Genomic DNA, 16,743 nt, shown 5'->3' with positions numbered 1-16,743 from the left:
TGATTCTAGCATCTTGGACAGATTCAGAGGAGATCACAATTCCCCGCCGTCGGGTCTTCAGATTCAATTCAGGAACACTCTTCGCCAAATAAAAAACTAACTGATAATATAAGGCAGGATACGGTTTATGTGAAAAATCAGTGCTCCAGGTACGTGGTAAAGATGGGAGTAAATCTGGGTAGAATCTTCAAAATAGAAGAGCTTCATGAGGAAGACGAAGCTTGAGTGTGGAAGGGAGGTGACATCTCACGCGGGTAAAAGAGAGCGGCTATCAAAACAGGAGAGAAGAAATGCTAACATCTCTCACCAGACAGAGAAGCAAAAGGGACTCTGCTCTGAGACCAACAGGACGCCCAGAACCAGGACACAGCAGCTTCGTGCCCACCACCGGCCTTGGTGTGCTCGTGCATGCGATGGGGCTGGTAACCCCGTCCCCCAGGGTTGCCGTGAGGACCCGGCACATACAGGAAATGCTCAGGAAAGACCCCCAACCCCCTCCCCTGCAAGGTTTCATTCAGCCATCCTTTTATGGATCTGCGAGAAAGACTCCGAGGTGTCAGACATTTCCATCATCTGTACAAGTTACCTCTAGGGACAAGGAGCTGTCGTGAGAATTTCTGAAGATGTATTTCTATCCCTTTCTCAGGTTTTGTCAGTCGTGGCTCACTGGGTATCACTAAGCCAGTGTTCAGGTAGGACTCAGCTCTGTGGACTCTATGCTGGGCGTCCAGGGTCGGGGAGAAGCTACTGCACCATCTTGAACACAGTCCGAGGAGATAAGACACAGTGAAAAAAAAACAAAGGAACATCAGTGGTGTGAACTAACGTAAGCAGGGGAGAGCCTGACCTTGAAGAGCCCCAGCAAATGAGGGCAGCTACTGAAGGCCGGCTGGAATCCACACCGGGAGTAAGAACGGAGATCAGCATTCAGGGCAGGAAAGGGACGGTGCTCAGGATGACCCAGGACTCCTCCCAGGACAGCTAATAACCAGGAACACCTTAGTCTAAACAAAGGGTACTTTCTGTTGTTAGAAAAGAACTCTTTGACACAAATTCAAATAACTGTTGGATTGGTTGGCACCTTCCAAATAATTTAAACAAGCTTCATAATTTGACCCGCCACCAGTGGGGCCAACAGTCGGATGATCTGGGGTCACTCAGCTATTTGGGGGTGCAGAGGGAACCAGAGTCAAGATGTGCACTCCCCTGAGTTCATTTTCATTTGGAACATTCCTCCACACTTTGAACCTAAACATGTTATTTTTATTATTTATTAGTATTATTATTTTAGATGTCCACAAACATTTTCTAGATCCTGGGCTCCTGAGTCAGGGTGTTCGTTTTGTTTTGTTTTGTCTTCCTTTATATTCCCCTACATCTTTTTTTGTTTGACTCCCTAATGATTTTTTTTTTCAAGTAACACTGCTTAAAGCTCACTGTCCAGAGTGACGATTAGGTTTTGACTATGAATGCTAGCTAGCCCTAAAAGGGATCAAAACCTGTACGAGAAGCATGGCAGGCCCGGGGCAGAGGCTGCTGACTGGTGTGTCCCTCCCAGAGAGTGGGGGTAGGTGGCTGTGAGTTGTGGCCCAGGTTCGGATCCTGGAGGGCACCTTGTTTGAACTCTTGTTCTGCCACTTGGTCCTTGACTTTGGAGAAACTACATAACCTCTACGAACTTCAGTGTTTTTACTTCTTAAAATTAAACACCATAACCTCCCACAAACACTTGTGAAGAGTGATAATAAATATATTTAAGATTCCTGGGACTTTTAACCTGCCTGGTAGCTGGAAGTCACTATTTTATGTCAGGTTCAAGACCCTGGACATGAACCCATATGGTCTAACGGGAGAGACAAGCTGCTGAGCAGAGAAACTAGAGGATAAACTCAGTCTTTCAGGAAGTCCCCCATGATGGCAGTAATCTCTGGAAGAAGGAAACCAAAACCAAAGCCTCCTGCTTTTTTTTTTTTAAAGACTTATTTGTTTTATTTATTTATTTATTTTTAAAGATTTTATTTATTTGACAGAGAAAGAGAACACAAGCAGGAGGAGTGGGAGAGGGAGAAGCAGGCTTCCAGCTGAGCAGGGAGCCTGATGCGGGGCTCGATCCCAGAACCCTGGGATCAAGACCTGAGCCGAAGGCAGACGCTTAATGACTGAGCCACCCAGGCGCCCCAAGACTTACTTGTTTTAGAGAGAGAGAGAGAGAGAAAGCACACGCATGAGGGGCAGAGGGACAAGGAGAGAAGATATCAAGCAGGCTGCATGCTGAGCAAGGAGCCCGACATGGGGCTCGGTCTCACAACTCTTGAGATCAGGACCTGAGCCGAAACTAAGAGTCAGTTGCCTAACGAACTGAGCCCCCCACGTGCCCCCGAAGCCTCCTGCTTTATTGTCCACCGTCAGTGCGGTCCAAGATTGGACAGCACCCCAGAATGCGTGGCAGAACGGCAGACATCTAGGGACGAACCCTTCAACAGTCCTCGCAGCCCCAACTGCACATCCTGGGCAGACCGTGCATCACGTGAGCGCTCGCCCGCCCCAGAAACCGCTTCTGCCTCCCCGCTGGACTTGTCCTCTCCCAGACTCTCCTCACTCTTCCCAGCCTCTGGGTTTGGCTCTGTTTCCTGTTTACAGCGTCTCTGAAGACGTGACCCTTCACACAAACTGCAGGCTTGACCTCCTGCTTCCTTTCTTCCTGGACCATGATTTCCATTTGACCTCGAAACAGTGTGGCTGCCCACTACCGTGGGCACATGTCAGCCGTGGCCCCTCACTTCCCTCTCCGTGAACTACCTTCGAAGCAGGTCCAATTCCGACTTCCTGGCACCACATCAGTATTCTTTCCCCTCGAGATTAGATATCCGAGCTGCCCCAAATCAGGATTTAAATGTAGACAACAACAGGACTTACTTTCAAAAAAAAAAAAACGACACTGTTTAAGCCCGCTATGGGCCTCCCCTGCACACAGGATGGGCTGAATACGATTTTACCAACACTGAACAGCTGCAAACTTGAAATGGGAATTTGCTAAGAAAATCACAATGCACAATAATAGAAAAAACAGTCTTTGTTTTCCTAATGGAAAGGTCAAGTCATATGAGCCAACTATTTTAAGAACATCTGGTCAATTATAAGCATTACTCAGTATAAGTAATTCAAAATGTTTCTGAGGGAAGTGACTTGTTATGCGCCGCTGGGTCATGCAGAGTGGGCCCCGTGGTGTAAGATGCATGGACTCAGGAGGAGAAAGGCTGGAAGGGAAGGCCGACCGCATGTTAACACAGGCAAATCCCGGTGATGGGCCAGGGCCGTCCCAACCCTGTGCTCGGGGCTGTGCATGTCTGGGGGTCCCTATCCTCCCCGCCTTCACCCCTGCAAAGACACCAAAGGAAGGCAGGGTAGCTGACGGCCAGTCACTGCCCACTTGTCCCTCTCCTGATGACTCGCCTAAACTGGCTGAGTCTCGCCCCTGTTTCCTCCCATCTGCACCCCTTCCCAGCCCCCACCACACACCTGAATCTGCCCAGCCCTCCACGCCCACCATCAGCCCCTGGTGTTGTTAGCTCTGAGCTCTCCCTCAGCTCTCTCATCCCCTCAACTGTCCCCCCTTTCTCGGAGTCTCCGCTGCCTGTAGTCGACTGGTTCTGAACACGCGCTCCCCAAAACATCAGCATCAGCACTGCCCGAGAACTTGCTGGTAATGCAACTCCTTGGGCCCCAACCCAGACCTACAAAATCACTCGTGGGGGTGGGGGTGGGGCTGGGGGGAGCAGGGAGAGACACAGCAATCTACATCTCCACGAGCCTTCCCGGGGATTCTCATCCACAGTGAAGTCTGAGAGCCATGGTCCACGCCACTCCGCCTCCTGCACTCCCCCCAAGGTCCACCGGCCCCAAAGCCCACGTGGGCTGAGGCCCGACAAAGGCATCGGCCCTCAAAGCACCACAACGGAGCATCCATGTCTGCCAGGCACCAGGCTAGACTCTGCATATTGACTTTCATTTAATCTCTTTTATTTCTTTCTCTGGGTGAGCATGGCTTTCCAAGTCTGCTATACGTGTTAGCTTATCTCCCCAACTTGATACTATATTATTCAAGGCGAAGTGCTATTTCCTGTCCTCTCAACAGTGCTAGTCACAGGCAGATCTTCCTATGATACATACACACACATACATATATATGTGTCTGTTTGTCTGTATGTATATATATACACACCTTGATTGCTTCACGTGCAACACGCATTGCTAATCACTTTCATGCATTATTTCATTTATCCCCACGGTGACTTTGAGACTTTAATGGTTTGCCATTATTCCAATTTTACAAATGAGGAAACCAAGGCACAGAGACTGGGTAACCTGTTCAAGCAGGCACAGCCACTGACCAGCAGTGTGCAGACACGAAGGCATGGGCAGTGAGCCACCCTGCTAGAGCTCCTTCATGTCTCCTTCTGGGAGACAGGAGAATGGGGCCTCCCCGCTCTGCAAAGATGTGAGAGAAAGGAGTTTCGGTTCGGCCTCTGAGCTTCCTGGGCCTTACTCATGTCGGCAGTGGCGGGGAAAGCTGCGGCCTCACAATTTAGGGCTGCCGGTGGCAGCAGAAACACGAGAATGGTAGCTGAGGAGAAAGTTAACTGTAGAGACGCCGACGTGCCCAAGCGCATGGCTTCATGATCCGTCTGGAAGACCCACGGATGCTACCTCCTCCAAAGGAGAGGACCCCAGCTCGAGGGCAAAAGCTCATGATTTCCAGCAACTGGGCTGCCAGGAATTTACACGATTAACCTGGAAACTCGCATTCCCAGGAGAACCTGCACACGGATGTGTACAGCAGCTTCATTCAGAGATGCCAACACTTGGAAGCACCCAAGATGTCCTTCAATGGGTGAATGAAATACACCAGTTTACTTAACTGGTGGGATGCCCAGACAATAAACTGTTATTCAGAGCCAGAAAGAAATGAGGCAGGAAGCCATGAAGAGACACGGGGGAAACGTTAATGCATATTCCTGACGGAAAGAAGCCGATTTGAAGAGGCTGCATACTGTGTGATTCAAACTACAGGACATTCGGGAACATGCAAAATTAGGGAGACCAGTGATTGCTGGGGCAGGGAGGGGGAAGGGGATAGAGAGCCAAGCTACAGGGGATTTTTTTTAGGACAGTGAAACTATTCAGAACAATACTGCAATGAATGAATACATGTCATCATACATTTGCCAAAACCCACATGACGTGTAACAACAAGAGTGAGCCCTACTGTACATGTCATGGACAGAACTGTGTCCCTCCTCCCCAAATCCCGATGTTGTAGCCCTAACCCTCAATGTGACTCTCTGTCTTTAGGAGGTCATTAAGGTGGCATGAGGTCATACAGGGTGGGGCTTACCGGAGAGGACCATCTGGTCTCTCCCTCCCCGAACTCTTATCTGCGTGTGAGGACACAGGGAGGAGACAGCCCTCAGGAGCCAGACGGGGGCTCTCTCCAGAACCTGACCACATGGGCATCTGATTGCAGACTTCCAGCCTCCAAACTGGGGGAAAGAAACTCCTGCTGTTTAGACCCCACCCCCACCCCCGTCCTCCCTTCTACATACGGTGTTTTGTGATGGCAGCCTGAGCTGACAAGGTAAACGACAGTCTTCAGGTGATTCTCACGTGTCAGTGCATGTTCGTCCTTGGAACAGATGCCCTCTCTGGGGCAGGATGTCAACAGTGAAGGGAAAGGAGGTCGTGCATGTGTGGGGGCAGGGCGTACGTGGGAACTCTGTACTTTGCCATCAATTTTGCTATAAGCCTAAAACTCTGAGAAACAAAGTCCTTTTTTTTTTTAAGGCTACATCCTGTATGGTTCTAATTATATGACATTCTGGAATTGGCAAACTGTGGAATCAGTAAACAGATCAGCAATCACAGGGGACAGGGAGGGAGAAGGAGGAAGAGGGCCGAATAGGTGGGACGCAGCGGATGTTTTAGGGCATGGAGAGTATTCTGTATAATACTGCAACGATACACACATGCCACTATGCATTTATCAAAACCCGTAAAACAAAACTTTACAGCACAAAGAGTGAGCCTGGGTGCATGCACACTTTTAAAAAAATACTTTAGGAAGTCAGGGAGTCCTGGGACGGAATGAAGGCAGCGAAGAGAGAATCTAACTCTACTACAAACGCATACAACAACCTCACTGCAGGGGTGGGGGGAGTGCTGAGCTGCGTAAGTCTGGAAATGAGTGGAATCTGGAAGACCGCAGGCAGACAACTGTCTACAGGCCCTGAGCCCTAGCTGATAAAGCCGTCTCCCCGGGAGTGTGGGTCAACAAGGCTGTGAACTACTATCCACGCACACTGGAATCCACAAATAAGCAAGCAGACTGCGGAAGGCAGGAGTCAGGCTTCTCGTGCTGGGAGTGGAAGGTCCCCGACGAGCAAGGGGAGGCGGCTGGAATGACCCACGTGGTCCTGGACCAGAGCTGGAGGCATCAGCGGGAACTCACGGTTCGCCTCATCCAGGTGCAGACGGCTGCAAACAGGACCAGTTGGAGACACGTGCGTGCGCGCAGGTTCAGAGACACACAGCTGTTTCCGCGCCCCACCAGCTGACGGGACACAGGCATGAGTCACTTATATATGCAAGGATACCCCCGCCTGCAGCAAGCACACCACGTGCCCAGGTCTTGGTTCCTAAGGCCGCATCCAACAAAGGGAACGAGGGAACAATGGCAGATTGAAGGGCTTGGGCCGGAAATGTTCCAGCTGATTCTGGAACATTCTATAATGCCACAAAGCAAGGAAGTCCTTGAACGGAATGGCCAGCCACGCTGCTGGGGTATCTCACAACAATACAAGAGCCAAACACGCGGGCTGCCAGTGCCTAGCACGAAGTGTATGGATTATGACACAAAACAGAAAATAAACGTCCACAAGCTCCGGCTGATGTAAATAAAAGGCTGCATAAATAAATGGGAGCATGAAGACACTTCTCTCGTGCAGAAAAAACCCAAGTAGTTTTGGTGGCTTCCCCGCCACGAGCTGGAGCCTAACCCCGACTCTAAGTGTGGCTGCACAGGGTGACTTGCTCCAGAGAGGACAGAGTGGATGCGGAGCGGGGGGTCACCGCAGGTAGAAAGCGGGCACACACCTGAGCCAGGTGACCCAGGCAGCATCAGCCATGGTGAGTCACGACGACCGCGGGGACCCTGGATGTGATGGGACAGAACCAGCCCTTGTGTCTCTGTGGGCTTCTTCCCAAAACCCACAAGCCCGGCCTCATCACGAGGAAAACATCAGACAAACCCCTGCAGAGGCAGCTACAGACTGGCCTTCCCCACAACCGTCAGGGAAGCAAGGGAAGTCAGAGAAACCGTCAGAGGCACAGGAAGCCGAAGGAGAACGGAATGCACTGGGGTGTCCTGGATGGGACGGGCCCTGGGACGGAGGAACGACACTGGGTAAAAAGCACGGATGAGGGAATGAGGTGTGGACTTCGATCACTGATGTTCCAGGGCTGGGTCATGAGCTGTGACAAGGACAGGGGCTCCTGGGAACGTCACTGGTCAGGGGAGTGGGTGCGGGCGAGCTCCCCGTCCTTCCTATCTGCGTCATTTTCCTAAACTGAAATCCAAATCTGCTAGCCGAATCTAATCTAAATCTGTACATCTAAATCTGAACTGCATGAAAATAAAACGCTTATTAGCAAAAAAAAAAACAACTTTAGTTTTCAACTTAAACCCAAATAAGCCTATCGAGATGCAGATTCAACTGGAAAGAGTAACATTTTAAGCCAGTGTTTTCCCCAACGGCCTTATCAACGGTGACACTGAAGATCTGAGAAATCCTATGCGAAGTCTAGTTGGACGGGTTTGTTGTTTATTTTTAACCATCAAACTCTGTGTGGTTTTTAACTCTCGGGCAAACACAGTGACACTCCGAGAAGGGCATCGAGTCTGAGGGGACTGAACCACAAACACTCGCTCAGAAGCAAAAGAAGCAACCACACAGCATCAGTGTTCTGGGTGGGGAGCTGCTCTTCGTTATTTCTCCGAAACAGGCTTCCCTGCACTCAGAGTCTGCAGGGGAGCGGGGAAGAGCAGAGACGATCAACAAAGAAGGAGCCACAGACCGGAGAGAGGGCCGCAGCCGTCCGGGCTGCCACCGAGCAGAGGACCCGTTAACAGATCCACGGGAGAAACAGCCACAGACACATTGCATGCAGCTTGCGTGGGCTTGGTCCCCTTCAAACACACCTGCACAGGTGAGGGAGAGGAGGGGCTCCATCGTTTGGAGAGGCCACAACTGGACACTGACGGCCCAGCACACGGGAGCCACCTCCGGCCACGGAGCAGGCCACCCCACGCCCCGTCCCGTCACAGCATGCAGAAAAAAAGGCAGGACTCGTGCAGAGGCCGCTGGACCGATACTTCCTGTAGCAAAGCCCCCAGGAAACCCCTGCAGACGCGACAGATTCCTGCTAAAATGCCCCAGAGACATTTCCAGTGACGACCAGGGCTGGGGCCTTGAGACTCTTCCTCCCCTGGCTCGGAGGGTCTGCAGACCTGCCTCCGGAAGCTGCCTCTCTGGTGGGCAGCTTGGCTTGGGACTCAGTCGGCATTCACGGCAGAGCACTCTCTCATTGCCAAGGCCGAGAAAATACTCCACATGCAAGCTTCAAGGGTCGTGGTGGCTTCCACGTTACTCTCGGCTTCTTCCCACAGACGGCCCAGACAGGCCTGGTGCTCTGACCTCCGCCGGGAATGAAATGCACAGGAGACACGAAGGACCTACTGTTTCGACTCCGTTCCGCCCACATAAACATTGCACTTTGGGTACCGGCAAGTGACACTTCAAAAGTCAAACATAGAACATCATTACATTTAAGGCTGGAGGGGGTCTCTGGATTGTTTGTCCTCTTTTTTAAGATTTTTAGTTTTGTATTTATTTGGCAGAGAGAGAGAGAGAGCAAAAGCAGGGGGAGCAGCAGGGGCAGAGGGAGAAGCAGAATCCCCACTGAGCAGGGAGCCTGACTTGGGGCTCGATCCCAGGCCCCCGGGATCATGACCTGAGCCGAAGGCGGATGCTTCACCGACTGAGCCACCCTGGCGCCCCAACTGTTTGTCCTCTCAAAGAGGACTTCCTTACTCTGAGCCATTCAGGGACTTACTAAGAGGTCACATACACACCCGCCCCAAAACCACTTCCTTCTACCTGAGGATGAACTCCCCAATGTATTCCTGCCAAACCCTGCCAGTGATATAGTCATTATGTCCCTTTTTTTCCCCCAGACAAGGATACAGAGAGAGGAGCGGCAGAATATACTGACATCTATGATAAAGCCTGAACGGCAGTGGGCCACCCAAGTTCCCTGCTCCAAACCGATCCTACTCACACTCCAGCAGAAAAGGACAGTGTGTGGGCTGTGGGAAGCTGGTTTACGGCGTCAGCAGCCGTCCCCCCGTTCCTGTGAGTCGCTGCTGGCTGGGAGCACGCCTCTGGCCAGCTCACGTGGGCGGCCGGTCAGACACAGTGCTTGCTTCCTTCGAGGCATCAGGCAGAAGCTAGGACGACAAGCCTGGGAAATTCCTGTGTTTGGGGCTCGGTCAATCCCTTGAGTTCATGGGTTAAGACGTAATGGAGTAAGGAGCACGCCGTGGGGTGGAAACAGGCCTCTGGGAAGAGTCAAGAAACCAGCTCTGCTGCTCATTGACCACGCAACCCTCGTGGCCCATCTCCATCCCTCCATGGCCCAGGGGCCTCACCTCCACTTGGGCTTCGAGAGCTGGCCTCCAGGACTCCTGAGGCCTACGAGCCCCTTACTCCTCTGACCCACCAGGTGTAACTCTGCTCCCGTGAGAGACCTCCCACTCTTGCTGCAGCCCCAGCAACAAACGTCTTCCCGGAGGTGGGAAACAGGTCTCAGTGTGAGAGAGCACGTTCCTGATAAAACCCTGCTACTACGGGTCTGTTTCCGAGCGCATGATGGGCCTGCACCTGTGAGTCCTGTTCTGTCCATCAGATCCTGTGAACATTCAGGCCCCTCCGGTCCTACCAACAAATTCCACCTCAAGAGGCCTTCCCCTCGTATTCCTAGATCTGCGCATCCCGATCCTTTCACTGCAACGAGTTAGTTAGCCAATGCTGGTAGGTTTCCGCAAGTCCTAAGCACTACTCTAGACACGGGGCTGCAAAAGCCAGAGGCACCGCACACTGAGCACTGTCTGATAACCAGAACCTTCCTTCTCTGGTTAAAGCACCTTCCCTGGGAGATCACAGCCTGAAGGGAAAGGGATCAAATGAAAGGTAGAAAATGACAAGGAATCTGTTTAAAGAAGCTTTAGGGAAGGCGAAAGGTTAGGCTGCGGTTTTAACTTATGTGATCTACTTCAGACAGAAAATTAAGTAAAATTTGCAGCTTCCGAAGACTTCTTACTGCACTGATCTTACCAAGTTCAGGTATATCTGGAGTTTGTCTTTGCCTTCTGTCCAGGAGCTGGATGGGAGGGTGATGGGGGCGGGGGGCACTGGAAACACAGGACATGGCAGGCACCAGCTCTCCTGGTGGCCAGAGGAGGCGAGGGGCTTCGGTGAAGGAGGCAGACAGAGAATCGGCAAGAAGACACCGGGGCCCACTCATGCGTCTCAAATAACCAAGAGGCCTAAATGGCCCCAGCCTTAGGTCCTGGTGGCACACTGGCAGGCCAGAACCAAGAACACTCAGGAGGTTGGCAACATACGGGGTCTGCACACCCGGGAAAGGTATATGCTGGTAACAAAAAGAAAGAAGCCCAAAATGGAGTCACTGGCCCCCAGCACTGCAAGCCAAGACTTGATTACAGTTTCAGCCTCTCCCAGGAGTCCTTCTAAAAGGTCCTGATCAGCTCTGGTGAGGCCATCTGTAGGATAAAAATCCTGCTGTAGGGGCACCTGGGTGGCTCAGTTGGCTAAGCGTCTGCCTTTGGCTCAGGTCATGATCTCAGGTCCCGGACCGAGCCCCACAACGGGCTCTCTGTTCGGCGGGGAGTCTGCTTCTCCCTCTGCCCCTCCCCTTGCTCCTACGCACGCATGCTCTGTCTCTCAAATAAATAAATAAAATCTTAAAAAACAAAACAACCCTGCTGTTCTTTCTTCCCTGAAAAGAAGACGTTCCGTCCCGAAACAAGCCTTTCTTTTCTTCTGCTGCTAGCCTCTTGCCCACCGTCCTTCCTGCAAACACCTTCCACTGTGTACGGCTGCCAGAGCAGCTCTCCACTCGCTGGACGGGATGCTGCCCGATTCAGGAATCGCTCAATAACGCCAATTAGGTCTTCACATTTACTTGGTTGGACTTCGTTTTTTAACACAGTACACACACTGGAATTTCTGAAATGTATTAATGATGTTGCTGGGGTGGAGAAAACTCAGCTCACACCTGCTGCCACGGAGGGCGGACATTTACTAACCGAAGGGACCCCACAGTGTCTGGTTCCAGCACTGCTCCAGTCACCAGGAACGTTAGCCCTGAGCAGATGGACAGACAGCCCTGTCCTCTGGGAGCTCACACTCCGGGGGTCGGGGGGAGAATACATAAATCAGGTTAAGCAGGTACAACACACAGCACGTTAGCCAGGACTGTGTGTTCGGGGGGACATTCAGCAGAGAGGGGGAGAGGTGCAGGGATCCTGCGCAGGGTGCTCCTTACGCCGGGGGGCGGAGGGGGGCCTGTTGGGGAGTGGCCTGTCCTGCAGGGCACGATGACAAATAGGGCCGATGACAAGTGCTCACATTCTGGACAGACTCTGGAGGAAAAGCTGCTGGGCGGCCGACAGTCAGGTGTGGATGTGAGCGAGGGCAGTCAGGTGGCCCCAGGGATTCCGACAGAGCAGACAGGACAGAGGCCGGGAGGAGCAGGTCTGGCGGTTTCAGCGCTTCTCCGGCATCTGCCCACTGGCTGTGGGAAAACAGTGAGACCCCCTGAGCCCACCCCCTCCTTCCCCATGAGGTAGACAGTATTCTGCGAGGGGCCAGGCAGAGCTCCCCAGAGCCTCTCGAGCCGGGTTTGTGGACCAAGTGCCAGGCCTTCTCCTTGGACGGCTTTCAGGCTCAGAATACTTTTTTTACACTTTTAAAGATTATAAAACAACCAAATCGTAAACACACAAAGAAAGGCCTGCAAAACCTAAAATACTCACTATCTGGCTCTTCGCGGGAACGTCCGCTGACCCTCACTGTGTCAGTGGGCATCACGGCCCCACAAGTGGGGCCAACCCGGGGTTCCTGAACAAGGTTCACAAAGACCTGGAAACCCTCCCTGAGAGCTGGTTCCAGGTCAGGACCACGGCAAGGACCAGAGCAGCCCGAGTCCTAGAAATGCCACTGAGAAGGTGCATGAGCACTCACCCATACGCCGAGACGTCTGCCTCCCTAGGACGGGACATGACGGGGACTCATGACAGAGGGGTGCAGCCTGAAAAGGACATTTCTCTGCTTCCCTGCCTTGGCACCCCAACCCACTGACACCCACAGACTCCCAGGAGGTGTTCCAAAAAGAGTTCAGCATGGGCCAGAGGGCCCAGCCCACGCACCCTGAGCATCCCCATCACTCACTGTCACTTTCCCCGCTCACAGCCGCGCTCGGATCGCCCGCACACAACCACCCACACCCATCACTCCCTGTCACCTTCCCCGCACCGGCACCCCGTGGCCGTGCTCAGACATGCACTACGAACGTATCTTGATTGATTTGCCCTCTTCCCCCTCAAGAATGTGAGCTCCACGAGGAAGGTCAGTATTACCATTCGACCATTGAAAAAACCCACTCAAAGGAAAAAACTTCCATATGTGATTTTGTTCTCTCCTTTACTGCCCAGCCAACTAGGTAGGAAAAGACCAGCCTCCATGGGGTGATGTGGGTGTCACTGGGGTGGAGAGGACAATTCCTTTCCCCAACAGCCAAGAAGCGAAGCAAAGTACAGCTCACTCCCCTCACAGACAGAATACAGGAGGTTCCCATAGAACCATTTGCTGATCAAATAACTAGGAAGAGCATCTTGACGCTCTTAGGAGTAGCTGCCTTGTTTTCTGGCCTCTCTGTTCCACCTGCTATTCTGCACTTGATCAATCAACACTGCAGAGGCAGGAAGTCAGCTCAATTATCTTCACTTAACACATTACGAAGTGAGGCTGAGGAAGATCAACGATTTGCCCAAAGTCCCACGGTAATAAGTGGCCACTCCAGGATTCTACCCCGCCTCTCCTGACTTGGGAAGCCCAAGTTCCCTTCCTGCATCACAAGCCACCGCCCAGGCTGCACCAGGTCCCAAGCGCTCACCCCACCCACCACTCACCCCACCCACCACTCACCCCACCCACCACTCACCCCACGGCTCGCCTCACTGCTCCGCCTGCTGGAGCCTGGAAGGGCTCTTTCCCTGCCAGCCACCCCCATCCACAGCACACAAAGAGGGCACCGCTCACCCAACTGTCCTAGCTTGCAGAAAATAGAAGAGGCTGCCCTCTGAGGACATGCACCACTGATGCTTTAACTTTTCCCACCTGAGAAGAATACTTTTCATCACAGAGAACGCTCCAGTTTCTCCATGAGGCATCTGGCTTAGTGATGGTAACAGTAAGACCATTTAGTGGCCTACAGTGCAGGAATCAATCCAGCACTCAACTTCCCTCGTGAGAAGATGGGTCATCATCACATGAAGGCTCCTCTGCCTTCCCCCAAAATCAATGCCAAAGATTGTAAGTGCTAATACCCGGAGGGGAACTCCTCTGATGTGAGCCTCCTACCCTCTCCCCGAGGAAGGCCGGCCCTCGGTTTGTCCTCACACAGGACCACCAGGAGGTCAGGGAGAGCCTGCCCCCTGCATCTCCGTCCCACCAAGTCAGAGACTAGCCCTAACAGTACTTGCATATCCAGACCCCAGGCTCAGCCCCTCCCTCACCATCCTAGAACTCGCGTTCTGGCAGGGCCACTGCAATCTCCCCCGATCCTGGCCCTGGCCGGGGAGACCCCAAGTGCAGATGAGCTCATGAGATGGACAGAGAGCCACCAAAGTCATGACGGAGAGAAGTGATGGTAGCGATGCTGGGGACCCCTTCCCACCCCTCCTGTCCCCAATGCCTTGCCCGCCCCCTCGCTGCGTCCGTCAGCCAGACAACGCTGGGAGCTCTACTAGATATAAAAACAAACGGCAACACTTACTCAAAATTAGCTCTGACATGGTGGCAAGGATCCGTGGTGCACAAGCTGAGCTTTAATTCAGGGAGAGAAGAAAAGCCCTGGACGACCAGGGTCAGTGCGCTAAGTGCAGAACCCGCTCGCTGTTTCCTGAACATGAAGCTTTGTTCACGGCCCACCCCTGAGGGACTCGAACAGAATCAAATAAACTGATGCAACCTTTCCTGAAGGGAGTCAGAGATGCGAACTCAGATTATTCCCAGGAAAACACCAGCCACCAGCGGGGAGCAGGCTTCCAAGGGGAAGCCTTCCTGCTGGGGATACCCAGAATAACACAAGTCTATGAACCGTATTTCCTTCCAGCCCAGCGTGCCAGCCTGGGTCTGTCCTCCCAGGACCAGGGCGCGGAGCCCCTGCGCGCAGAGAACACACGCAGCCGCCGCCGCCACCGACGTCGGCTTCGGGGAAGGACGGACCTGCTGCAGCGATAATGGGTCTAATGGGACCGTGTTCTCTTACGGACGTAAAACTCTTTGGTCACTTGAGAATCATTAGTATAGGATTACAGCACCAAAAATAATACAACGCACTCTGTCCAACCACTATTTTCCTCATTCACAAGTTAGCACCATCCTCGGACGCATCCGAAGCCGTGCACGAATTTCCTGACATTCCAGAAGGAAGCAGGTCCAAGTTCTGCAGGGCTACATAAGGCCGAGTCTCCTCTCCTCTCCTGGCCAGATCATCCCCCTGCCCCCGCCCCTGAGCAAAGACGAAGGGAGGGGCTGGGGTGCTTTCTCGGGGTCCCCCACTGGCTATGCACCTGCAGCACCATGACCACATCAGGTTTCTCCCACTGGAAACTGAGGGTCTCCTCAACCTCCCCCCCACACCCACTTCTCAACGTCCCTCCAGGCTTTCCTTTCCTCCTGGCGCTCATCACTGTCTTGTTTACCTTACTTATCTCGTGGATTCAGTCCCCACCCCAGAATGTCCTCTCCCTGAGGGCAGCTATCTCCATATGCTTTGCTCACTGCTGTACCCGGAGCTCCCACAACAGCACTCGTTGGGGAAACACACTCCATGAGAGCAGGTCAGCACAATCAGACACTCCACAGCTCCTTGCCGGAGGGGGGGAAAGCTGGGATATCTGTGCAAAAAGAACTACTTCCTCTATTATCTGAGGACCTCCCTTAGTAACAGGGAGAATCTTTTTTTTTTTTTAAAGATTTTATTTATTTATTTGACAGAGAGAGAGACAGCGAGAGAGGGAACACAAGCAGGGGGAGTGAGAGAGGGAGAAGCAGACTCACTGCTGAGCAGGGAGCCCGATGCGGGCTCGATCCCAGGACCCTGGGATCGTGACCTGAACCGAAGGCAGACGCTTAATGACTGAGCCACCCAGGCGCCCCCTTTTTTTTTTAATATTTTATTTTTTTATTTGACAGAGAGAGACAGCGAGAGAGGGAACACAAGCAGGGGGAGTGGGAGAGGGAGAAGCAGGCTTCCCACCGAGCAGGGAGCCCGATGCGGCGCTCGATCCCAGGACCCTGGGATCACAACCCGAGCCAAAGGCAGAAGCCTAAAACCAGGCGCCCCATAAAGGGGGAGTCTTACACCCGTGGAACATCAACTATCTGGTAGAACGTTCGACGTTACACCTGGTATAATGTGCGCTACGTGGAAAGTCAATATTTGCTGAGTGGATGGCGCAGTAACTACTCGCAATTAAGTGTGATTTTCTCTACAGTGAAATAAAAACACTCATTTTGGCCCAATAAATTAATGTGAAAATTGCCCACAGGACCATGGTGTGAACATGCAGAAAATGTGCCAGGCTTCTTTTCCTGGGAACCAGGGCGCTGGCTCTCGGCCTCAGCTCTGCCCTCAGCCAGCTCCGTGACCCTGGCAGATCTCAAGTGCTCGGCGCCCCAGTGTACGCACATAGAAAATGATAGGGTTCATTTTCCACCTGTAAAAATCAACTGCACATTTTCTAAATTATAATAACTTGGTTAGAGTTAAGGAGAAACCAATCAATTTGCATTGCAAGTGCAACGAGAGGCCCTTTGGAGGGGCAACAGGCAATATTCACCGACGCCCTTAACCAGTGTTTAAATCCTTTGAATTCATCATAGAATCAAAAACATCAGGGGCACGGAAATGTCCGTTACAGTATTTCCTGGAACATGATTAAGCTTAAAGTGCATAAATGTAACCAGCAGGGGCAGAAGAATGGAAAAGTGCGGGCGCACAGCTGAAGGTCAAAATGATACAGCACATTTAAAAGAGTTTTTCGTCAAAATCTACAAACCTTTACCTACGTTGACCCATTGACCCAGAAACCCCACTTCTGGGCATGGGAGCAGTATATAAAGTTAGTCACGGCAGTCCTGTTCGAAACACCAAAAGATGAAAAACAATCCAAGTTGGACACCGGTGAAATAAGCCGTGGGACATCCAGACTGTGGACACCGGGAGCTGCGGACAGTGCAGAGGGCTTCCTACGCATGAAAATGGAAAGGTATGCAAGACCCATTAAAAAAAACCCAAGTATACAGCGGTACGTATTAT

General features: G+C 52.3%; 1 protein-coding gene across 5 annotated transcripts in view; it reads right to left on the bottom strand.

The window, feature by feature from the left end:
* Positions 1-16,743, bottom strand: part of LOC118007290 (E3 ubiquitin-protein ligase RNF144A) — a 109,607-nt gene that overhangs the window by 37,276 nt on the left and 55,588 nt on the right. Inside the window, exon 1 of one of the 5 annotated variants that reach the window (XM_035000301.1) lies at positions 14,194-14,227. The exons of 3 other annotated variants lie outside the window; for them this stretch is intronic. In XM_035000301.1, coding sequence (XP_034856192.1) covers positions 14,194-14,212 — 19 coding nt within the window. In that variant the 5' untranslated portion in view covers positions 14,213-14,227. Of the gene's footprint in view, positions 1-586; positions 757-14,193; positions 14,228-16,743 lie in introns of those variants that run through there. One more of the 5 variants, XM_035000303.1, reaches the window with a different exon arrangement.

This window comes from Mirounga leonina, unplaced genomic scaffold (assembly GCF_011800145.1).
Source record: "Mirounga leonina isolate KUSES-001 unplaced genomic scaffold, KU_Mleo_1.0 Mir_117, whole genome shotgun sequence".
Classification (NCBI taxonomy): domain Eukaryota; kingdom Metazoa; phylum Chordata; class Mammalia; order Carnivora; family Phocidae; genus Mirounga; species Mirounga leonina.
Note: the sequence above shows the minus strand (reverse complement) of the source record. Positions and strands in the feature narration are given on the sequence as shown.